Genomic DNA, 24,354 nt, shown 5'->3' on the forward strand with positions numbered 1-24,354 from the left:
TCCCATCCCTGTCAGTCATGGTACATCCAATTGTTCTGCAATTGATTCTAGCTTGCTTAGTGTCAATAATACTATCTTTTCCTAAATTGGCTACATTTACGTTCCATGGATTCAGGCACTTAATCATATAAAACGATAGTTCATGGTTATATAGAAAAACTGTTCAACTCACAAAAACGTAATTCCATAAATGATTTGTTAAAAGTGGCTAAAATTTGTTATAAACAGTGGTTTCTGTGAGCAGTCCATTTCCTTGAATTGTTTTCCATCATAATCTGACAAATATCCCTCCATAACATGTTACCAAAACCAGTTTGTGTGAGTACATAAAGATTAAATGAAAAACAAAAAACTCAAGCTTTTGTTTAGTAAAAAACATTTTCTCAGTGGAGCATTTTATTCAACACCCATATTTAGAGATACGCATATCTGTATTTATTCTGACAAAAAAAAAAACAATACAAAAATATTTCACTGTAAATAAAGGATACTGTAAGGTCATAAACCCAATTCTGTATATACAACAAGCACAATAAGTTATAATACTGTACTACTGTACATCTGGGGGTAAGTTGATACTGAAAGGCTAATTTGGCATCTTTTGGCAATATTACTAATTATGTATGATTTAGAAGGTACTTTCTAAACTCCCTGCTACAATTATTCAGTGTTCTGGCCCAATTAAATTTAAGTTCAACCCCTGTCTTCAGCACAATTTGCCGGTCAGTCAGTTCTTCTGTTATTCGGTACCCTTTTTGGTGTTTTTTTTATTGTTTATTAATCACAACTCTGCCTATAATAGTATCTATAACATCTGTCAGATCCTCTGACCTTTTGCATCAGCTTCTCATCAGAAACTAATTTCCTGTTCAAGCCACTTATGCGCATGATGTTAATAAACTAGTCTACCAAGACCAGCCCTGGAAAGGTTATCGTGTGCAATTATTCGCACCGCAGAAAGAGCAGTGCAGACGTAAACATAATCATAGTCGATCTATTCAGTTCTGTGGTCTCTGCGACTTTGGGTCCGGAGGAGGTTCCAAAGCCAGCGACCGGTCTGGTGGCTTGCCCCAGGTCTAGTCGGGTCTGTATGTTGGTGTTGCTGGGATACACCACTCCAGTCTCCTCTGGTTCTGACCCAATACACATCGGCTCGGTCTCTCCTGTACCGACTTCCCCTTTGAAGACCGCTGTATCCAATGGGGGGGGGGGGTGTCTCTGTAGGTCCAGCCCTCTGGGTTCTGTTCAGTCCGGCTCGTCTTCAGAAGCGGACAGCTGGTCCGGGTCGCCGGCCTTGTTGCCGGGCCGGGCGGCGCTGTGGAACAGGTCCACGAGCTCCCGGAAGCGCAGGGAGACCTGGGAAACCGCACAGAGATCCGTTTACAAACAACACTCCAACACCGATCCGTTTCATTGGCTCAAGTCAACAGGAACTTGCACTGGCTCACTCATTGGTCCCTCATATTTTTTATTGCTAACTTTATTTATACAGGGCCGATTGACTGAGCACACATGCTCTTTAACAGCAATGCCCTCTTTATTGATACCCGCCCCGCTTAGTCTAACCTACACGTCTTTGGATTGTGGGAAGAAACCAGAGTACCCGGAGAAAACCCACGCGGACACGTGGAGAACATGCAAACTTCACATAGGAAGGCCCAGGCCAGGATTCGAACCTGAGACCTTCTTGCTGTGAGGTAACAGTGCCATCCACTGCAAAAACCATGTTACCCAATTTATTCTTGCATTGACTCTCATGTTATACTGCCTGTGTTGGGGGACTTCTGTACTGGCTCCATTACTGGCCATTCAAGATAATAAGCAGTTTTCAGCAAGTGGGATTGTATGCATCTGTATAATGGCTGTAGGTCTTGTAAATATGTCAAACCGTTTCTGGCAAAAAGCTGCCGTTTTAATCCAGTGCACTCTCTGTCCAATGAACAAAGAGGATATTTTAATATCTTTCACCTCATTGGCCGTCTTGTTCCCAAGCTGAGCGGATACAGCCTGGAATGTTCTCTGATTGGCTCCCTTACGCTGGCAGGCAGTCAAGATTATACGGTCTGCTTCCCTGTCACCCAAAACACACACACACACACACACATGCGTGCGCACACACACACACACACACAAAGATATTAAACCAAGTGCAAAGTGAACATAAAAATTAATAAAGATACCCCCAGTAAGCCTCGACTTTGTTATAAATGCCTCTCATGGGAGTTCCCATGTTACAACCAGCCAAGTCACTTAAAAGTAGAGCGCACCTTGAGTCGCGAGCTTAAAAAAAACACAACAACCGTGCCCATTATGCCAGAAGCCTTTTGGGCCCCAGAAGCATCACACCTGGCACCCTCTCAGGAGCACAGGAGGAAAACAAGACAGCCGTTCACCACCCTGTGCTCATTAATGACACTGACTGCAGTAAGGCACAGGTCATATACATTACAAATATATTGCACTGTATTACGCTAAGCAATGTATCGCATTACAGTAACATTGCAGGTTATACAGTTATACAAGAAGTCGGCAATTCACCATTTGAGTCTTGTTTTATTTGACTTTATTGGCTCTATAAGAGAAAAAGTATTACCTGTACACTGCTTATGAATGCCCCCAGTCAGTGTTTAATCAAGAGACAACTCGACCAGCATGTCTTTGTCAGGTATCTTTATCTCTTATGGTTTTATATATCTGCTTGCCTGGCACCAGTCTACACTTTTATATGTGCACGCATTCTATCTCAGTTTACTTTGTTGGGAATACTCTGTATGTGGATGGGGTGGGTGTAACCGGCTAGTACCTGGTCCAGAGGATGACCTTCTGTCCCGTGGGTGTGAGGGACACGTTTTTGGCACAGACAGGGGGGTCGGGGCTGGGCAGGGTCCGGTGTGCGGCTGGGGTGTTACCGCATGCATCTCCAACTCCTCCAGCCTTCCCGCTCTCTCGCTGCCCGTCCTCTTCCTCAGGCTCCTCCTCTTCCTCACATTCTTTACCTTGGGAGAGAACAGAAATGTCAAGAAACGATTTCAACTCCCTCTTGCGTCACCCCGTGCCTAGTTACCACCTGATCGTTCTCGCATCACCACCTCCTTAACCCTCTAAGTGCAGGTTCTTTGGAATGTTTTTCATTCAGAAGTTCTGCATCAGTGTTCTAGAACTCCATTGCTTTCATTCACCAGCAGCGATTGTTACATCAGCATTAGAACGTTCAGTTACGAACATTCTGATCACGCATTTGTGATGTCACACCTTAAAGGGTCACAGAGTTCTCACCGGGACACGGGCCGTTTATCTCCATACCTCTCTCCCTCCTCTCTTCCTCCCTCTCCTCCAGTCTTTTCTCTGGGTGAGCTGCTGGAGGGGGGGTGCTGGTTTCAGGAGGCGAGAGGCCACGCCCCTTCGTAGCCCGGGAGACAGAGCCCTGATAGAGGAGAGAGTTCTTTTTTAACTCCTGCTCCTTTTGAGCTGGAATACCACACGTTTCCTTGAGGTGCTTTACCTTTAACAGATTTATTAAATACCCAGCTGTGCAAATGACTAATCTTATAACACACAAATGTGTAAATGTTTGCTTAGCAGACATTAAATACTACTGCTACAGAACAATACTTATTTACTATTACAATATTAGAGAAAGTATGCCCAATACTAGACTCACATTGACATGGAAGGTGTGTTCTGTGAATTGGGCTGTTTTCATTCAAAGTGAACTCACTCAGATAAAAAAAAAGAATCTTTCCACATACAAAAGATTAATGGTGTTAAATGCTTCCTTGTTTCTCTTCTTTGTTTGAATTTACAGTCAAGGCCACGCTTGGTACGACCCTTCTGACCAATCACATTCCTTCACATGACAACCCGCCATTGGCCTCCTATTATGCATCGCTCCTAACCTTGCGTGGATTGCGGCAGCCAAAGTTGCCCTTCTTCCTCCTCCGGACCATCATTGGTCCAGCTTTGTGGGGCTCCTCCCCTTCCTGTGAAACAGGAAGCTTGTCCTTCTTGTGCTGACCTCTGGCCCTTGTCCTACTCTCCTGTCCTACAGTTGTCCCCTCCCCTACCTCTGAAAACGGCGTATTTTCCAGATGAACTGACTGCGAGGAGGTTGTGTGGAGCTCATCAAAGAAATCCCAGAATTCACCCTGAAGATGGGTGTGGTGTTTGAGCATGGAGGCCATCTGAGCTTTTAGCTGGACAAAAAAAAAAAGAAATAAAAAGGGAAAAACAGAACAAAAACAAAAAACTTATTTTGGACAAGGTTTCCACAATATTTTACATTTAAAATTTTAAGTTTCCACATTTCAGAGATCTCAAGAACATCGTTTGTAAATGGTACAGCGTGGTAAAAACTGTCAAAACATGTCTTCTAAAATCGAAAATCCAGCACCCAAACTGTACAAGATGTGTACAGCTACAGAACTAGGGGTGTTTTGCAATGGAAATTCAGTGCCTTTGAATTTCAAATATAAATCAGAGCAATCTCACAACCCCGCCTTTTACATGTACAGGGTATATGTATCAGATATGTGTCTGTAGCATTTTAATAGGTCTAGGATTTACTCTGGATCTGTTATATGCAAAATGTTGGTGTCATATAAGCCCATGTGGGCCGGGCATCCATGTGATGCATGACACAATAACGAAATTCATCCATTCACTCATTCATTCATTCATGTACAGCGGGAACCCCGTTTAATAAGAGTCCACAGACACTTTTCCCACAGGCTGCAGAGCAATGACTTCACACAGCGCCCCCTGGTGTACCTCTCTCAGACCTGCGGGGCTGAGGCCGGGCCCCTCCTGCAGAGCGCGCACTATCTGGCGGTAGTGGGCGGGGCTTTCCCCAAAACTCGTCTCCAGCTGCCGCAGGAAATGGCGACTGCGCTCAAAAGCCTGCTGCTCAGCAAGCTGGAGCGAGGGAGAGAAGAAGAGAGGAGGAGGAGGAGGAGAGAGAGAGGGAGAGAGAGGGGGGAGAGAGAGAGAGGGAGAGGGAGGGGGGAGAGAGAGAGAGAGGAGAGAGAGGGAGAGAGAGAGAGAGGGAGGGGGAGAGAGAGAAAGAGAGAGGAGAGAGAAGGAGAGAGAGAGAGAGAGAGAGAGGGGGGGGAGAGAGAGGGAGAGAGAGAGAGAGAGAGAGAAACAGAGGGGAAAAGCTAAACACAGATGCTTTTGCATACAGCCATACACACAGTCATACAAAGCACTAAATCATACACATTAACAAGCTAACATTTAGCAATTCATCCGTTTTTACCCCTCGATTTTTAGCTGTTCACCACATTTTTAATTTATACTGGAGTCACCACCACTCTCAACTCAACCGCCATGCCACCCACCACTAGAATGGACAAGCAGAAGCGAGAAACTATTTTGCGCACTACAAGCCACAGATCTTGTTAATAAACAATAATGCATTTTATGCACCTTTAAGGGTACCCAAGGACATATATATATATATATAATGGTTATGGAGGTTTGCAGGTTGCAGGTTTGATTCCCAGGCAGGACACTGCCGTTGTACCCTTGAGCATGGTACATAACCCGCGTTGCTTCAGTATATATCCAGCTGTACAAATGGATACTGTATAAAAATGAGAAGGTTTTGGAAGCTGCTTTGGATAACAGCGTCTGCTAAATGCCCGTGGTGTAGTGTGACGTAAGATAAAGAGCAGATTATGGGGTCAGTACCAGGCCACACTCCCGGGCCTGCTCGGGCCTCAGAAAGGCGGCAAAGTCCCAGAGCAGGTCGGGCCGGTCCCTCAGCACCAGCTTCAGCTGCTCGAAAAGCTCCACCGAGCTCCGCCCCTCTCCCCCCTGCTCAAACTCGTACAGGACCCTCAGGAACTCCTCCACCTTCCCCGGGACGCCCCGCACGGCCGCACAGACCTGGGGGAAAACAAGTTGGGACAGAGGTTTCCCTGGGTTTTAAAACTGCTTTGGCGCCCCCCACTGGTCAGGAGGTCAAACAATGTGACCGTTAATGAGTGTATCTGTGTGCATTGGAGTAACGCTGCCCGACATATGCAACATGTTGCAAGTATTGAGCCCCAAGCTAAGAGGTGTTCTATATGACAAGGTATTGTAGTGAGTCACTCTGCCAGCAGAAGGATATATTCCTGACCTTAGCTTGGGCACCCCTATATTACCTATTATAACACCAGATGGGGGATATGTTCTACACTTGGGTTCAAATAACTATTAGAAATACCCTTTAAGAAATCTGCAGGAACTTTTCTGGAGCTTACAACTGCAAAAGAAACATTTTTATTTTTGCCAATGTTCTTTCGATTTGTTGAGCGTTTCGCTTCGCAATGTTTTGGATTGTTGAGCGTTTTGGATTGTTGAGCGTTTCGATGATAATTCTCTAGGGTCCAACATGATTTTGACCTTAACCCTGCATTGGCATAAGCATCAGATAAAAGATGTGTCTTGAGTCTGCATTGACATAAGCATCAGATAAAACGTGTTCTGACTCTGCATTAGCATCAGAGAAAGGATGTGTTCCTGACTCTGCATTAGCATTAGCATCAGAGAAAGGACGTGTTCCTGACTCTGCGTTAGCATTAGCATCAGAGAAAGGACGTGTTCCTGATTTGTGTTAGCATTAGCATCAGATAAAGGACGTGTTCCTGACTCTGCGTTAGCATTAGCATCAGAGAAAGGACGTGTTCCTGATTTGTGTTAGCATTAGCATCAGATAAAGGACGTGTTCCTGACTCTGCGTTAGCATTAGCATCAGATAAAGGACGTGTTTCTGACCCTGCGGAGGTAGGCCCTGGCGAAGGCCATGTCCTTGCTCTCCCTCAGGGGATCACTGCTCAGTGTGTCATCATCGCCGCCGACCAGCAGCGGCTTGGACGCGTCCCCATCGTCCAGCTCCTGACGCCCACTACATTTCACGCTAGTGCGGGGGTGGCGGCCATTGCCTGGTTGGGGGGGGGGGGGGGGGGTGTTAGAGAGGAGAGGAACAGACAGTGTAACCAGGGGCAACACAGGCAAGGATTTCTATGCCGTTAAGACTGGACAGAGCCACAAACAGACAAACACAGGCAGTCACACTAGCATTTGCCAATTTGAGATTTCAATAACTCTGAAGTTGAACTGGAGCCTAAAATGAAGTTCCAATTTTCTGGGCAGTCACAATTACATCAATTTACACACATAGATAAGAATTACTGCATAACTGCTAAGCAGAGCAGTTCCATCTCCCTGACCCCATACTGACCTCTGCTTTTGCCAAATCGTTTCCCTCTGGATCGAGGCGCACCGCCTACAGCAACAGACTGGGAGGCTCCGCCTTCCCTTGGCTTCTCCCCCTCACGCGTCCCCGCCCTCTCCTCAGGATTCTGGGGGCCGGAGGACGAGGGCGGAGAAGCGAGGGAGTTTGGGGACTCGCCGTCGTCTGTTTCTCCCGCCTCAGACTCCCTGCCCTCTGAAGCCAGCATGCTGAGCTTCTCCATGGTCTCCTGGAGAGAGAAAAACAAAATGGAGTCTCACACACAACACACAGATGCAACAGCACAGCTGCTGCAGGCTTATTTTATTAATACCATCCAGTAATGTTTAACAGGAAGTACACTAAAGTACTAGAGCAAGTTCATTATGCTAGCCAACAACCGAAGAGCAAATTCTATATTTTATATGCAGGCTACATCCACAAGAAAAATAAAACCTTAAGAATTTAACATAAAACCTTAAAAATAACTTGAATTACACTTGCGCTCCACACCTGCAGCTCTGGCACTGACAACAAGGACTGCTCGGACGCTGGCGACATCACTTCCTCTTCCTCGCTGGCGACGTCATCCAGCCCCTCCCCCTCCCGCTTTCCCTGGGGGCTGTGCTGCGGGGTGGAGGTCAGCAGCCCGCTCCACCCCTCTCCTCCACCCTCCTCCGCATCCATCTTCTCCGGGGTGCGCGGACTGGAGGCGGGGCTCCCCGAGGACTCCGACAGGGCCAAGAGGGGGCCCCCGAAATCTCCCGCTTCCGGTTCCTCCTGGCCGTCGCATTCTCCCTCTTTCTCCTCCTCCTCCTCTTCCTCCCATCCCTCTCCTTGCTCAGCCCATTCCAGCTCAACCGTGCTGATTTTGGAAGAGGGGGGCGGTCCCCTTGTGGGGGCCTCAGCACGGCTCTCTTGGGGGTCCCCCGGCTCGTTCTGGGCCCCTGCCGGCACACTCGCGCTCACCGGCATCCCGTCCGCAATCGCACAGTTTTGGGGTAAGAGGAGGACGTGGGGCGCGGCGCTGGGGCCGCAGCTGACCAGGGCGTACTTGGGACCCCCCGCAGGAGCGGAGAGCGTCCGGCGGGGACCCGAAGGGGGCTGATTTTGGAGGCCTCCCAGTTTGGGGCCCACTGTGCCGCCATCCGCTTCCCCGCTCGGACCGGCAAGGACATTTACCACATCCCAGAATGCTCTGGGCTTTTGGGGGTTACCAGGGTGAGGCACTCCATTCGATACGCTGGGTCCTCTTCTAACGGTCCTCCCCGGGGGGGCCGTAGGGGTGTTCTCTCGCAGAGGGGCGGGCAGCAGCGGCCTGCCGAATTTTCCAAGCAGAGCGAGGGGGGAGAAGGGTAGAGCGACGCCCTCCTGTGGCGGAGGTGGGGCCTCACTGACAAAACCAGCCAATCTCTCGCAGGAAGGGGCGGGACATACGACCGCAGTGGCCAATGGGGCGGTCACGTTGATGATGACGGCGGGCGGGACGCCGTGATGGACAGCCCCCGACTGACCCGCTTCCTTTGCGCCGCCCGACACGACCGTCGCCACCCCCGCCCTCGCCAGTCCCTCCGGCACGCGGAGGGCGCCCCCTGCTGGGACGGTGAGGACCTGCAGGGCCTGGGGGGGCAGGGGCGGGGGCGGAGGTTTAGGGGGCGCGGGTTGGATGGGAACCATCTTACTGAGGGCTTCGCGCAAGGGGCCACACTTTTCTGTGCACGCAGTCCTCCCCTCTGCTGCAGTCGCACCTCCGTGACAGCAGGGGGCGATCTTGGCAGCAAGGCAAGGGTCAGCTCCGTGCCCTAAAACCAGCCACGGGTCAGGCACGGGGGCGCAGCCTGCCTCCACGGAAACGGGACGCTGCCGTCTGAAGCCGAAGGGGTGCAGGGTGAGGACCGGGGGCAGCGTGGGAGGATAGCGTGTGTTTGGGGGAAAGGTATAGGACGGTTTGGCAGGAGGAGGCGGAGCTTCCAGCGGGAAGTGGTTGTAGTCCATCACTGCCTCGTGAATATGGCGTATGCTCTTCTGCAGGAGGGCGAGAAAGAGACATGTTCATCGCACACAGACTTACTTTCATTGTTTTTATACTGTTTTTATTTTAAAACACTATATTATTACACGCCTTTGCTGAATTGCTCGATTCTGATTGGTCACTTCAGGAATTCTACTTGTCTGACAACGAGACGAGGTCATGCAAACGGCGACAAGAATATGCAAAACGGTGACGAGAACATGCAAACTCCACACAGGCCGGGATTTAAACCAAGGACCTTCCCGCTGTACTACCCCCCCATTATTCAGAACCAACAACAGAACAAATATCATGCTGTTAAACCTATTTTATTCATTTTATTCAGTTTCTTTTTTTTCTGTTCTAAAATTAACATGAAGTTCCCTGAGTGTCTACTACTCAAGGACTTAGTATTCATTCCTTAGGGACCATGTTTACTTCATAGTACATCTCTGCTCAAAGCAAATTAGTCACGGGTGGCTTCTCACCCGCAGCCACGGGGGCATGCCGGTCCCCTCCCTTTCCACCGGAGGGCGCTGTTCACCAGGCTTCACTTCACCACACGCCAGTGTCATGGGGGGAACCATCTTCCGCTCAACGTAGAACTGGGAGCCAAAGGCAAGGGGGGGAGGGTTTAAGGTGTGACACGGGGGCAAACGGGAGAACCGAAACCGCTAACAAGCGGCAGTGCGGAAACCGTGTGGAACTAAAATCAGCAAAAGCTGAAGTACAAAAACAGGGGGGGACCCTTAACAACGTGGGACACTCGAGAACGCGACTTCCTGTTGGAGGGGGAAGCTGAAGGGGCGCACCTTGATGGCGTTGTCACGGGGACGGCGGTGGCACATGTTGAGGACGTGCTTGCGGAGCTGTTTGGCTCCCTTGCCGCGGATCAGGTACTCGCAGACCAGCTCGTACGGGCTCCTCGTCTCGCTGAAGTTCCTCAGGCCCAGCACTACCAAGCTGGAGAGGAGACGGACAGACTTCAGTCAGAGTGTGTGTGCGTGTGTGTGTGTTAGAGCGCGTGTGCGTCTCTGTATGCGTTTTAACGTGTGTGTTAGAGTGTGTGTGCGTGTGTGTGTTACAGCGCGTGTGTGTGTTACAGCGCGTGTGCGTCTCTGTATGTGTTTTAACGTGTGTTAGAGTGTGTGTGAGTGTGTGCGTGTGTGTTACAGTGTGTGTGCGTCTCTGTATGTGTTTTAACGTGTGTTAGAGTGTGTGTGAGTGTGTGCGTGTGTTACAGTGCGTGTGCATCTCTGTATGTGTTTTAACGTGTGTGTTAGAGTGTGTGCGTGTGTGTTACAGTGTGTGTGCGTCTCTGTATGTGTTTTAACGTGTGTTAGAGTGTGTGTGAGTGTGTGCGTGTGTTACAGTGCGTGTGCGCGTGTGAGTGTGCGCGAGTGTGTGTGTGTGCGTGTGTGTATGTGTGTGTGTTACAGTGTGTGTGCGTCTCTGTGTTTTAGCATGTGTGCGTGTATGTGTGTGTTACAGTGTGTGCATCTCTGTATATGTTTTAACGTGTGTGTTAGAGTGTGTGTGTGTGTGTGTATGTGTGTGAGTGCGTGTGTATGTGCATGTGTGTGTGTGCGTGTGTGTGTGCGTGTATGTGTGTGTGCGTCTCTGTATGTGTTTTAACGTGTGTGTTAGAGTGTGTGTGCGTGAGCGTGCGCAGCAGTGTGTACTTGTCCTCCCCGGGGGTGTAGAAGGAGTTTGTGCGGGGCGGGTGCAGGGCGGGGTCCAGGCTGCAGTGGGGCAGCAGTTCGGGGTACATGAAGACGGGCCGGGTGGCCAGCAGCCAGGCCAACTGTGGAGGCAGCAGGGGGGAGGGGCGCCCTGCCCAAAAAGAGCAGGACAGCAACACTGAGCACAGGGGCTACACACACACACACACACACTAATATAAACACACACACTCTAATAAACACTAATAGTCACTCACTCGCTCACACACTCACTCACACACACACACTAATATAAACACACACACTCTAATACTCACTCACTCACTCACTCACTCACGCACTCACTCACTCACTCACTCACGCACTCACGCACTCACGCACTCACGCACTCACGCACTCACTCACGCACTCACGCACTCACGCACTCACGCACTCACTCACACACACACACACACACACTCTCACTCACCCCCAGCGCGGTGGTCAGGGCTGCAGTGGGTTGGGTGCGGGGGCTCGGGGCTCAGTGTGACCTCCTGCAGCAGAGACAGCGCCCCCTGCAGGTTGCAGGCCCTGAACGCGCTGGCGAACCCCGGCTCCGCGGCGCCCCGTGCGCGCTCTCCGCGCTCGGCGAACGACTCCAGCTCCGACTGCGCGAGCGAGGGAGAGGGAGAGGAGAGGAGGAGGAGAGGGAGAACACACAGAGGAAGGAAAGAAAAATGAAAAATATATGTATTTTTATTTACACTGTCAGTGCAGGTGTCTCGAGGAGAAACGTTTCGCTGTGGCTGAGATGTAAATTCAGTTAAAAATAATTCTAAAAGTGAATAAATCCTTCTGGAAGTTCTATGATACAGACGGTTGTCTTTTTTCTGCACCTCCTGTCAATTATACAAAAACTATTTTTAGATACGAAGCACCGCATGGACCTGGTTTTCTCTCTCACTCTCTCACTCACTAGCAGGCTGAGAATTAGCCACAAGGGGGAGCTACAGAGGCGCTACGTGAGAACGGCGCTTCGCATCAATGACACCGAGTGTCCAGGGCTGTGTTCCAAACCGCACTCTTGTATTCTGCCAAGAGCGTAAAGCAGGTGCGGAAGTAAGAAGGTCATGTGATCAGGTGCGCTCCAAACTCCAAGAACGCAACAAGGCAAGAATGCGAGATTTCACCGGAAGTTCTTTTTGTGTTCTTGGGAGGACTAAAAACGCTCTGAAGCAGACTTTTCCATGCTTTCCCTTCCCAGCAGCCATTGCGTTTTCTGCTCTATATTTGAGGGCAAATGAGAGTTTTTTACTCTGGAAGACAGAAAGCAGGAGGATTCTGTGTACAAGTCTAAGTATATTTTATTCATGTATTTTTGTACTGTCGATGTGTTTCCTGCTAAGGTAAGAGGTCAGTAGTGTGGTGACGTCCAAGTACAAGTACGTACCAAACTGAACGGATTTTAAGTGTTCTTACACTCAAAAAGTGTAGTCTTTGTAAGCATACCGGAAGGTGCGTTCTTCTGAGAACACAAGTACACAGTTTGGAACACTTGTTTGCTGATTGAGCGCTGCCTCCATTAGCAGTTTTGGAGGGCGGGGCGGGGCGGGGGCGTTTGTACCCACCAGGAAGAGGCGAGTGGTGGCGGTTTCGCTCTGCAGCGCTTCCACTGGGCTGGTGAGCATGTGCACCTGGGTCAGCAGCTGGACGTGCTGTCAGGGGGAAAATAGCATAAAATACAACCAGAGGATCACACTCTTAAAGACTGGAACCACAACCAATTTGGTAGCTGCAATTATTGACGGACCTGTGAGCTGAAAAGGTTAAACTAGGTAAAAGTTTCCAGTTCAGTGGTTCCCGGCCTCGGTGCTGGGGTACCCGTGTGTCTGCTGGTTTTCGTTCCAACCATAAGTGAGATACCAGAATCTTAAAAAGCTGTAAATTTTTCATAAATGGGTGCTTTTCGTGTTCAGGATTATTTACCCTCTTAAGCCACATTGTGTCAGAAATAGCTATGCATGCCATGAAGAACAATAGCCCACAGAACCACTGTTGTAGTCGGTAATTTGTGGACCATGCCTGCAATTCTCCTCTGCGGTCACCGGGGGGCGCCATACCTGCTGGACCTGCTGCTGGAGCTGCGCTTTCTGTGCGTGGGTGAGGATGAGGGCGCAGGGCCGGCCCAGGAGCACGGGGCCCCCGCCCTGACTCTCCAGCAGGTGGCGATGGCGCCGCAGGGCCTCCAGCTGCTGCTTCACCGTGCGGTGGCTCTCCGTCAGCACGGCGGCCGGCGGGTCCTCGAACCTGCGGCCGAACAGCCGTCAGTCACCCCGCCGCGCCGGCAGGTTCCCCACGGCGACCAGACGGCCCGCCCCCCCCCCCCCCCATGCTCGCTTTTCATTCTTTTTCATTTCCCTACTCTCGGCTGGGACAGTAAAACGAGTGTGAGTGTGCGCGAGTGTGTGTGTGTGTGTTTCAGGGTGTGGGTACATGTGCCCGTGCGGGTGTGCGTGCGCGCACGTGTGTGTGTGTGTGTGTAGCTCTATAGTTCAGTGCACTCAGCCTCCATTCTGTGGTGAGGAGGAGTAGCGCTGAAGGAGCGTTTCTCTGCCTCCCAACCCAAACAGACACAGCACAGCTCTGCTGCTCCATCCCAGAGAGAGGCTGACAGTGTGAGTGAGTCTGTACTGAGACTGCACTGAGGGTCTGTACTGAGCCTGCACTGAGAGTCTGTACTGAGCCTGTGCTGAGGTCTGTACTGGGACTGCGCTGGGGGTCTGTACTGAGACTGTGCTGGGTATCTGTATTGAGACTGTGTTGGGAGTCTGTACTGAGACTGTGCTGGGGGGGTCTGTACTGAGACTGTGTTGGGAGTCTGTACTGAGACTATGCTGGGAGAGTCTGTATTGAGACTGCACTGGGAGTCTGTACTGAGACTGTGCTGGGGGGTCTGTATTGAGACTGCGCTGGGGGTCTGTACTGAGACTGTGCTGGGTGTCTGTATTGAGACTGTGTTGGGAGTCTGTACTGAGACTGTGATGGGGGGTCTGTATTGAGACTGCGCTGGGGGTGTCTGTACTGAGACTGTGCTGGGGGGTCTGTATTGAGACTGCGCTGGGGGTCTGTACTGAGACTGCGCTGGGGGTCTGTACTGAGACTGCGCTGGGGCTCTGTACTGAGACTGCGCTGGGGGTCTGTACCGGATCGTCTGTGGGATGTTGAAACTGGGCGCCTCCTGGGGTGGTGTCTCTTCTTCCCTCTCCTCCTCTTCCTCGTGCCCTTCTTCATCCTGCTCCTGCACTAACAACTCATCCTGGAACTGCCAATGGGGGGGGGGGGGGGGGGGGGGGAGCGAGGTAAACGGAGAAATATAAAAACAATGCACAAGTTTCTGCAAATGAGCCAAATCATTTGAGTTTACTTTATTATTTATTGAGCTTTCCTTACACATTTGCCCAATAGGTTACCTGCAGTGCACTGTGGGAAATGAACTGGCACTCTGCTGAACTGAAGGTAATTTAATGAAAGGCTGTGGGTAGGGGAAATGGGGTTAGCGTCCAAAACCACAGAGACATTTACTTACCGTTTTAAAGAGCTCCTCCATCAGATCACTCACTTCCTTTTCTGGGAAAGAAAGGCAGAAATAGAGAGAGAGAGCGTAAGAGTAAGCCTTCATCTCGAAGAAACGCCAACTGACTGAAACTACTGCACTTAAATCTGCTCTTTTCCAAACAGCTGACATTCACCAGCGACTCCTCTCCGAAACGACCTGAAAGCTTTGTTTTTTCGCACCGCGGATGACTCAGCTTTGAAAAAGAGCACTGAAGCTTTTAAAACCGGAAAGGAGCCGACCGGCCGTCGCCATGGAAACTCACTGGTGATGCGAACGGCCCGGTCGTTACGGTAGTCCTCCAGGTCGGGCTCGTCGATGTCCGCCAGGAAGTTGTACTCAGGGTCATCGTCATCATCGCCCTCCTCTGTGTGAGTGAGTGAGTGAGTGAGAAAGAGAGAAAGAGAGAGAGAGAGAGAGAGAGAGAGAGAGTTTTAATTTTTAAATTAATTTTTGTATAGTTTTCTTAATTATTGTTAAATTTTATATTCACTGCTTCACCAAATTTACACTAGACATTACACCTGCTAACATGACTTGATGACTTCAAAACAACATAACATAATGAGGAGAACAGGACATTCAGCCAAACAATTTGTTTTTCTAATTTCCATTTATATCCCCACGGTCTACAAATAGAACTCTTGTAGTTTACTTTGTTTATCACCTTTATGAATTTAAAAGACTCAATAAAATCACCCCTGAGTCTCCTTTTACTAAGGTTGAAGAGATTAAGAATCTTGACTCTTTCCTCATAGCTTTTATCTTTCATACTAGGAGACAATTTGGCTGCCCTTCTTTGAACCTTTTCAAGAGCTTCTATGTCTTTCTTATAGTACAGTCCCCAGAACTGCATACAATACTCCAAGTTGGTCTAACAAATGTACTTCCTTGGATTTATACTCAATATCTTTGGCTATATATCCCAGCATCCTATTGGCATTTTTATTGCAACAGCACAGTGCCAAGAACCTGAAAGGTTTGGATCAACCATTACTCCGAAATCTTTTTCAAATTGAGCACGTTCCAATGTTGGTCGTCCCATAAAGTAAGCTTGGCCTTATGTTTTTATGTCCCATTTGTAGAACTTCACATTTAGCTATAATGAACTTCATGAATTTAATTAAAAGTTTCCACCCACTTTTGGATTTTGTTTAAATCTTTTTGGATTACTTTAGTAGACTCCAAACTATTAGCTGGGCCTCCCAGTTCTGTATATGCACTTTCAACTTCCTTATCAGATATAAACGAGGAATAGCAGTGGTCCCAGCACTGATCCTTGTGGGACTCCACACCCCATAGTACCCTGCTCAGATTAGATCCCTCCTACTACTACTTAGTGTTCTATCCTGTAGCCAGGTCTAAACCCACTCTGAAATACATCCTGTAATTCCTACTGTCTTCATTTTGCTAATAAGTCTCTTGTGCGGCACCTTATCAAAACATAAATGCAGATGGAGGCAGGTGAGCTCATTAAAACTGATTATGATCCCATAACCAGTTTCTCTCTCTCTACTGCTAATACTACTGGTGAGTGGGACCACTCCCACTCCATTACTCCCTAGCTCCTCCTGTTACCACCCAAGCCCCTCCCACTCCATACCTCCCTAGCCCCTCTCACTATTACCCAGGCCCATCCCATTCATAATTCCCTAACCCCTCCCACTGCCACCCAGGCCCCCCCTCACTCTCACACTCACCGTCGTTCTCCATATCAGAGGTCATCAGGCCCTGCAGCCAGTGGGTCCACTCCCTGTCCTCGGGGGCGGAGCCGCAGTCATACATGTCCGGGGTGATGTCGGGGGCCCGTAGCTCCGCCTCCAGCCTGCCGAGCGGGACGTCCCGGAGCGTGCGCTTGGAGCGGGTGCGGCAGGCCATCACGCTGGCCCCCTCGGCAGCACCGCTCAGAGCCTGAGGGAGACCGGACGGCTTTAGAATCAGCGTTTGGGTGCTGGTATTTATTATCGTGTTGGGGAGGGGGGGGTGGGGGGTGCAGGCGGGACCTGGTAGGGCTCCAGGCAGATGGGACTGATGGCGAGCTCCTCCTCCACGGCGTGGAGCTTCTCCATGAAGCTGCACTCGGGCGGGGCCCTGGGGGGGCGCTGGGGGCCTGCAGGTTTCGGGGGTGGTGGGGGGCCCATGGGCACGGCCTCCACTCTCAGGTGCCTGGACTTGCGCAAGCGCTGGGAGCGTGGGGAGGGAACAAAGAGGAAGAGAGGCGGGGTTTGTTACCATGGACACCGCTGAATCATAACGCATCATCTCTGTTCTATTGTGCAAATGTGGCGCTGACACACTGTGACACAAAACAAGAAAAAAGAAGATTATTTGTGTAATTGGCCAATGTCTGCAACTGCAATACCAGGTAAAGGTGTGCCACTCAGGTATCAAGGTGTATTAGAGGTTATAAGGTGGGGGTTCATCAGTGAAGCTCATGTGTCTGCCAGAGGGGTGCATTATCAGTTCAGGTGTGCTGAAAGGGTGTAATCTGGCTGCTCAGGTGTGTTACCTGTGCAGGTGATCTGGCTGCTCAGGTGTGTCACCTGTGCGGGTGATCTGGCTGCTCAGGTGTGTTACCTGTGCAGGTGTCTGGCTGCTCAGGTGTGTTACCTGTGTAGGACTGCAGCTCCTGTCCTCGTCGCCCTCGGCAACCATCCGGGCCAGGGCCCCTTTGCTGCCCCGTGGAGAGGAGGCAGTGCTCTCTATGTCACTCTCCAAAAACGTCTGAAACACCCCAGCATGCACCACAACAGTCACCACGGCACCGATGACACAGAAGCACCTAGAACACGCTTGGCTCACGAGCGACTACTTTTCCTGCATCCATAAAAGAATGTTTCTACACTGTCTGACAAAGGCTAAGACACAATTAGCATTCACCTCATGATTAAACGCAGTTCGGTGAGACACATTTTGGCGATTTACATTTTGGTGAACACCTGAACAAGTCAGTCAAAAGTTAAGAAAAAATATTGAGTCCCGTTTCACAGTTCCACAGATGCTGAAACATGATGTTACTCAAACACAACTGACTAAGCATTGAGGTAAGCTGTTAACAACTACAGCCTAATGAAAGGTCAAAGGTGATTCACCTCCTCAGCCGTCTCATCCTCCTCGTCTTCATCGGGGCGGTACTCTTCATCGGAGGAGTCCTCTTCCTCAAGAGGAATGTCAACAAACTGGGGGGCCTGAGGGTTGGGGGGGGGGGAGCATTTGGGAGAAGGAAAGAGGGACACTGGGTCAAAACAAGTTTGTCCATATCCAATACTCCCTTACTTGTGTATGGGTGGTGTGCCTTTCAATCCAATATTACTTCTATAAGTTCTTTCCGTTTCTAATGCAGAGTTGCACTGTGGGTAAAGCCCCCCCCCCCGGGCAGGAAGAAGGCAGGACACACCTTCTGCTCATTGGGTTTCTTCATTGGGGAGATACTCCAGTTCGGGATCACCTGAAAGACACAGCTTTAGTTAAACTGGAAGTGCACTGTCAGCGTCAACTCTGCTTGCAATCGAGCGTCTCTCAAGGCGCGTTGCATCTATGGAGCGCTGACACAGAAATAAACACGACCACAGCTCGTCTGGCCGCTTGCCGAGAGCAAAAGCACAGCCTCTGCAGGGGGAGATGCTGGGGTGCCGTCGCACGGGGAGAACTCACCACTCCTTTCTCAACCACTTCCTTTAGTTTGGAGCGCGTCATCTTGGGTTCCTGACGGAAACGAGGGAGAGGGGGGAAAAAGGTTTCCGAAATCATTAAATCATTCTCGGCTTTCGTGAACCACAAAATGTGTGCTTTACAAAATAAATTCTTTCACTCCTGTTAAAGTACATGAGAAACAACTGTGTGCTATTCCCCTCGTTCTCTGGAATTTTCCAAATTGAGGAAAAAGAAAAAAATGAACGAGACTCACAAAGACGGGAATGGCCTCCGTCTCGTTGATGGCGGCTTTCATCATGGCCACCACGTGCTCGTTAGTGATGACTTCCTGCGGGGAAAGGGGAGGGGAGGCAGTGGCGCAGAGGTTAAAGAAGTGGACTACTAACATAAGGGTTCCAGGCTCAATTCCCATTCACTTAACTCTGCTTAAAAGCACATAACAGCCACTCCAGTCCAGTCTACTCCAGTCCAATCCAGTTCAGTCCAGTCCACTCACACTTACACTTACAATGCAAGTGACTTTGAGTCTGCTAAAGGATCAAAGTGAAATTATGACTGACCAGACAGGAAGTGGAATGAGTGCTTGAGTAAGTGAGTGAGTGAGTGAGTGGGTGAGTGAGTGAATGTGTGAGGGTAACTGAGTGACTGGGTGAGTAAGTGTGTCAGCGATGGTGAGTGAGTGAGTGGGTGAATGTGTCAGTGATGGTGAGTGAGTGAATGAGTGAATGTGTGAGGGTAACTGAGTGACTGGGTGAGTAAGTGTGTCAGTGATGGTGAGTGACTGAGTAAGTGAGTTAGTGAGTGAGGCTGAATGAGTGAGTGAGTGAGTGTGTTAGTGATGGTGAGTGTGAGGGTGAGTGAGTAAGAGATGTGAGTGAGTGAGTGAGGCTGAGTGAGTGAGTGAATGACTGGGTGAGTGAGTGAGTGAGTGAGTGAGTGTGCGAGGGTAAGTGAGTGAGTGAGTGAGTGTGTGGGGTAAGTGAGTGACTGAGTGAGTGAGTGTGTCAGTGACGGTGAGTGAGTGAATGAGTGAATGTGTGAGGGTAACTGAGTGACTGGGTGAGTGAGTGAGTGAGTGAGTGAGTGAGTGAGGGTGAGCGAGTGACTGGGTGTGTGAGGCTGAGTGAGTGAGTGAGTGAGGCTGAGTGAGGCTGAGTGAGTGAGTGAGTGAGTGAGTGAGGGTGAGTGAGTGAGGCTGAGTGAGTGAGTGAGTGAGGCTGAGTGAGTGAGTGAGTGGGGTAAGTGAGTGACTGAGTGAGTGAGTGTGTCAGTGACGGTGAGTGAGTGAATGAGTGAATGTGTGAGGGTAACTGAGTGACTGGGTGAGTGAGTGAGTGAGTGAGTGAGGGTGAGCGAGTGACTGGGTGAGTGAGGCTGAGTGAGTGAGGGTGAGTGAGTGAGTGAGTGAGTGAGTGAGTGAGGCTGAGTGAGTGAGTGAGTGAGGGTGAGTGAGTGAGTGAGTGAGGCTGAGTGAGTGAGTGAGTGAGTGAGGCTGAGTGAGTGAGTGAGTGAGTGAGGTTGAGTGAGTGAGTGAGTAAGTGACTGGGTGAGTGAGTGAATGAGTGAGTGAATGGGTGAGTGAGTGAGTGAGGCACAGGTGGCGCTGGGCTTGCTTCCCCGTATTGGACTCACATGGATGATGTTGCGCACGTTGGCGGAGGTCAGGTTGTGCTGGCGGGACTTGCTCTCCAGCTCCCTGTCCAGCTGGCTGTCAAACTCCACCTCAATCTGACTCTCCTCCGGGCCCTCCGACTCCCCCTCCTGACCCGAGCCGGAGCCTTCGGCCCCGCCCTCCTCCCCGCTGGCCCCGCCCCGCTTCCTCTTCACCCCGCCCTTCCTCCTTCGCCTGCGCCGCCTCCCGCGCTGCTCGTCCTCTACGAACACAACAAATAAAAATATTGATAAATTACTGAAATAAATTAAATAATATTATTTATTCATCCAATAACAAGTGAAAGCAATGGATCAGGAACAGTGCCAATATCTGCCTGTACACACGCAGACAGTGATAGTGAAGGATCTCACCCAGGGTAATGATCAGGCTCATGTCACTGTCCTCCTGGGCCAGCAGAGGGCGCTGTGATGGGCTGCCTGATGGCTCAGGCTCCTCATTTTGAGCATCACCTGGAGGCGGAGCTATGCCTGCCTGGCCTGAGATACAAATATTCAAAACATTTTAAGAGCACACCTCCATTCGAATCTGAAAACATGTTTACCCTGTCATGGGTTAAAATATAAAAATGAGAATTTAGGGAGGGATATTCAAATAGTGTATGGCTTCCAAGACAACACATTTGAATAAATTAGACCTTTCCGAGACACTGTTACAAACTCAAGTTCTTTCTGTGTAAAATAAAGCTAAACTCTTTCACACTTTCAGATATGAAAATTAGTCATACTAACGTAAATAAGGAAAACTAGCAACATAACAAATAAATGACTATTTCTTGTCAGGATCTTCATAAACACTGCTCTGTTAGTCTTTCTGAGAAAGAATACAACTCCATTTTTCATCATTTACTCATCGTATAATAGCATCGGAACACTAAACCAAGTACAGCAATTGACTGGAGACCTTGTACTCAAACAGCAATATATTCACTCTCACCCACAATTTGTAGATGCAAAAACACATTTACTTACTATACATAAACACTTTAACTGAGTTTTCCTGCCCCTATCAGAACCCTTAATTATATTACCGGGCCTCCTCTGTGCTCCCCCTCTCCATTTCTCCTCTCTCCTTTAGTGTCTCTCCTCCTTACCTGCAAGGACCTCCCCGCCAGGCTCCAGAGGCGGACACTTGAACCTGGCCGACCGCCGGGCAGGAGGGGGCACATCGCAGACGATCCCCTGGCCCCTTTCCCCGGGAGCCGCGGCCGCCGCACTCTTATCTGTGTCTCCGCGCGGTGCATTGTGGGACACTGGAGGTCCGGTCTCAGGCTCCTCCTCCTTCTTTCTGGCTTTGGGCCTGGGAGGGCTCGAGTTAGGAGTGGCAGTTCGGCGCTTCTTGGCGAGGCTCATTGTCTATGCGTTCCTGTGGAACCACAGAGAGAGGGAGCTCTAGTTATGGACCAGCTACATTTTAAAACAGAGACACACAGGCATTCAGCAACTACATTCACAAAAGACCCGCACGCAACATTTGAGCTATGATGAGACAATACGCATATTGCCTTCATGCAAAATAGTGTAATGTGATGATAGCAGTCTAATATACCAAAAAACTAAGACCAGCTACACAAACGGTTTATTGCTAATAATCGTTTCACACCCCATTTACTATTCAATGATTATGCTAACTGCACTAAGTCACTAAGCTAATAGTAGTACAGTTTTCTCCAATTCGTAATGGTACATTGTTCCATATTTATGCATTGCTACATTGTTACTGGACATTCCATCGCCTCATCGCGGTAGAACTACTGCTTATTTAACCCTTATACGGTCTATGATTTGACCCACTTGAATGCAGCTGTACACTTTACGAGTCGATCTGGATAAGAGTGTCTGATAATGCAATCTTTAGCAGGATTACAGTCATTACGCCATAGTTAGCAATTTGTTCAGAGGTATAGCCCAGCTCACATACCCAGATCACCAATCACACTAAACACATGTTCAGGGGATTCACGTCTGTTGTCACTGAAAGACTGCGAGCGACAGGCGAAAACATAAGCAACAGCATTTACTGTTTAACACTCAGCATTTCTGAGAAAAACCCGTCATTTTCCGCTTATTATTATGATGTCGATTTATCTGCCATATGGACTTGACGGACAATGCCGCTAGTAAGACTGAGTTTATACTGCAAGAACAACAATAAACAGCGATTATGCATCCTGCTATAAACGTTCCTAATATCAAAGCATGAATCATAGGCCCATTCGTCAAGCAAATCCGTGTTTGATAACAACATAATTAGCTACATCACACTAACGTGCAGAGAGCATATGTTATTATATTACATGTACGATACCAAAATCGCGACCTATAATGTATAAAATGTACAATATTGTTTAAAAGCAAACATTTCACATACACTAGAAAACGAACTTGTGAACGTAACAATACATAGCAGGCATGCCACTTCAGCAATTTACGGCAGACTTCTTAAACAAACCTTCCTACCTAAAGTAAAACTGATGGCGAACACTGTCGGATTGATAACATAGGATAGGAGCCTTGTATAGTCTACTGATCACTGTGCTAATGTAGCACAAAGCGGCCTACATCAACCAAAAAGCTCTGCATTTTGGCGTCTGAAAATGAAATATGCTGACAGTCTACAGTTACATTATTTACAAGGTAACTAACGTTATGCGATAATAACGTTAGCTAGCGATGGTCCCATTCGTAGTTCATCAGCTCAACTCGCTTGGGTTAACTAACAGCAGAAGGCTACGTTGAGTGCTGACTAGCGGTCAAAAGTGACGGCTAGACAGATTCAATTCAATTCATTAATTAATACAATTAGTGTTTACCCGTCGATTCTACTCGCCGGTTGGCTGTGCGATTGTAAAAATATTTCATACCCGCCAAGAAGTAGTAATCCCCTCCATTGATAAACAGTAACATATTTTGAAGTCGCACAATTTCCGGGTGTTGCACTTAAACCCTTCCCCTCGCATTGCCCAATCAAAACCAAGCTCCGTTGACTGTTGAGAACTGCTCACTCATGACAAGGCTATAGCTTGCCAATACTCACTTGTAGAAATACACATGTAATGTTTTGCTTTTCTGCCACGAATAACATATGAAAGTGGTTCTGTCGTAAGAGAACGTTTAGCCTATCTTTTTTGACTGAATTGGCCTAACGTGAATTTATTGTCCTTCACGTGTTATTTAAAAAAATCACTATGATATATTCACTATCTTAGTTTTTTCTTATGAAATCTGACGCTTTTAAAATCGGTCATTTGAAATATAAGGCCTACTTTTTACTCTTTATAAAATGCACGTGGTCCTCCTCATCCTGCAGGTGTGCTCACCGTTCATGCTTCCTTGCGGTTGGCTGGCCCCGCGCCGACCGACGGACAGCGACCGGCAGAATCCAATAAATGCCAGTGACAAAACAACACCCATATTATTTTTGAAATGTCTGTCAGGCCTGGTCGCAGTTAAAAGACTGCTTTTATCGAGAGGAAGTGCAAACAGAAAATAGTCTCGTTTTTTCTTTTTGGTCCTAGAAGCAAAACAGAAAATGTATGCATCCAGAAATTGCGCTTTTGATGAAGACAGAAGTTCAGCTACCGTAAACTGCGACCTGGAAAACAACGAAAACAGGTTCTTAGGATTGCCATCCCTCCATGAAACCCAAAACTACGTGAGGAGTCGTCCAACCGCACTGCGAGATGTAGTTTTGACTCCTGATCGAGTTCTTAAGTTTACAATTCCGTCCTTCGGTCCACTCTCGCGACGGACATACAGCCCGCAGCCTCCATCTAATCCAGAGGTGTCCGAAATTGGGCCCAGTTGTTTTACCAGGGAATGGATACCGCGCTGTTCGCTCTCCCCCGGCCCAAGTCCTAAACGACCCAGGCCCACAGCGCTTTCCAACAAGGACCAGTCTAGCCCAACGACACGCGCGGCAATGTCTCTACCTGTTCCAAAAATCACCACCCCGTATGGCTTCCAGGCCCTCGGAGAGAGCCCGGGCGTCTTTCGACGGGAGTCGTTATATTTCCCAGACAGAGCAAGCGCTCAATCTTCCGGCACGGGGAAGGGGAAGCTTCATCCCTTACGCTCCCCGTCCTGCCTCACGCCCCGCAAGCCCTCGTACCAGCTCATGGACACGCAACCAAATTCTGGAGATGAGGCCATCTTGCCCGCGTCTGAAGCCCCGGCGAAGCCGAGTCCCGACCACCGCGTCTCCGTCTTTGCATTGGCAAGAAGACGACTGCAGCCTCGGCTCAAGAAGCACCTGGCTACTGTAAAAACACTGACCCCCGCTTGTCTGAAGAGAGGACGCAAGGATGGTTGTAGCTAACGAGGGGCTGGAGAATAGACCGTTTGATAGCTACATTCATATTAATTGGTGCGGGTGCAAAATTAATTCTTATCCGTTTGTGCTTTGTTATTGTGCGTCAGGAAATGAACCTTATTTTACGTGCTCTAATATTTATGTCCACTTATTTTATTTTTTTTTAAATAAAGTTTTAATTCAGTTTAAAACAAAAAAAAACTGTTTTTTATTGGT

General features: G+C 49.1%; 1 protein-coding gene across 5 annotated transcripts; it reads right to left on the reverse strand.

Moving 5' to 3' along the window:
• Nucleotides 1-380: 380 nt before the first annotated feature.
• Nucleotides 381-24,354, reverse strand: LOC118233462 (GON-4-like protein). Of its 5 annotated transcripts, none has more exons than XM_035429254.1 (30): nt 23,147-24,354; nt 20,921-21,192; nt 20,181-20,306; nt 19,788-20,029; nt 18,409-18,483; nt 18,156-18,206; nt 17,899-17,949; nt 17,594-17,689; nt 17,112-17,225; nt 16,505-16,684; nt 16,202-16,412; nt 14,767-14,868; nt 14,475-14,515; nt 14,092-14,210; nt 13,009-13,195; nt 12,517-12,603; nt 11,379-11,556; nt 10,910-11,060; nt 10,040-10,190; nt 9,716-9,832; nt 7,730-9,241; nt 7,226-7,466; nt 6,760-6,926; nt 5,689-5,886; nt 4,768-4,911; nt 3,897-4,193; nt 3,277-3,424; nt 2,804-2,996; nt 1,969-2,071; nt 381-1,356 (listed from the first exon to the last, which is right to left on the reverse strand). In XM_035429254.1, the coding sequence occupies exons 2-30, from the start codon at nt 21,177-21,179 to the stop codon at nt 1,246-1,248; spliced, it is 5,652 nt and encodes a 1,883-aa protein (XP_035285145.1). In that variant the 5' UTR covers nt 21,180-21,192; nt 23,147-24,354; the 3' UTR covers nt 381-1,245. The 5 variants fall into 5 exon arrangements, with proteins under 5 accessions (XP_035285145.1, XP_035285146.1, XP_035285143.1 ...); XM_035429255.1 differs by lacking the exon at nt 23,147-24,354 and adding an exon at nt 22,691-22,772 and having other exon boundaries at nt 3,304-3,424; XM_035429252.1 differs by lacking the exon at nt 23,147-24,354 and adding an exon at nt 22,691-22,772.

Source organism: Anguilla anguilla, chromosome 8 (assembly GCF_013347855.1).
Source record: "Anguilla anguilla isolate fAngAng1 chromosome 8, fAngAng1.pri, whole genome shotgun sequence".
Lineage (NCBI taxonomy): Eukaryota > Metazoa > Chordata > Actinopteri > Anguilliformes > Anguillidae > Anguilla > Anguilla anguilla.

Excerpts from the sequence above, each read along its gene's own strand:
- LOC118233462 (XM_035429254.1), bottom strand. The coding sequence starts at position 21,179 with ATGAGCCTCGCCAAGAAGCGCCGAACTGCCACTCCTAACTCGAGCCCT. Across the intron at positions 20,307-20,920 it reads TGGCGGGGAGGTCCTTGCAG|GCCAGGCAGGCATAGCTCCG; the intron begins GTAAGGAGGAGA and ends TTTGTATCTCAG. Across the intron at positions 3,425-3,896 it reads GCTGCCGCAATCCACGCAAG|GGCTCTGTCTCCCGGGCTAC; the intron begins GTTAGGAGCGAT and ends CTCCTCTATCAG.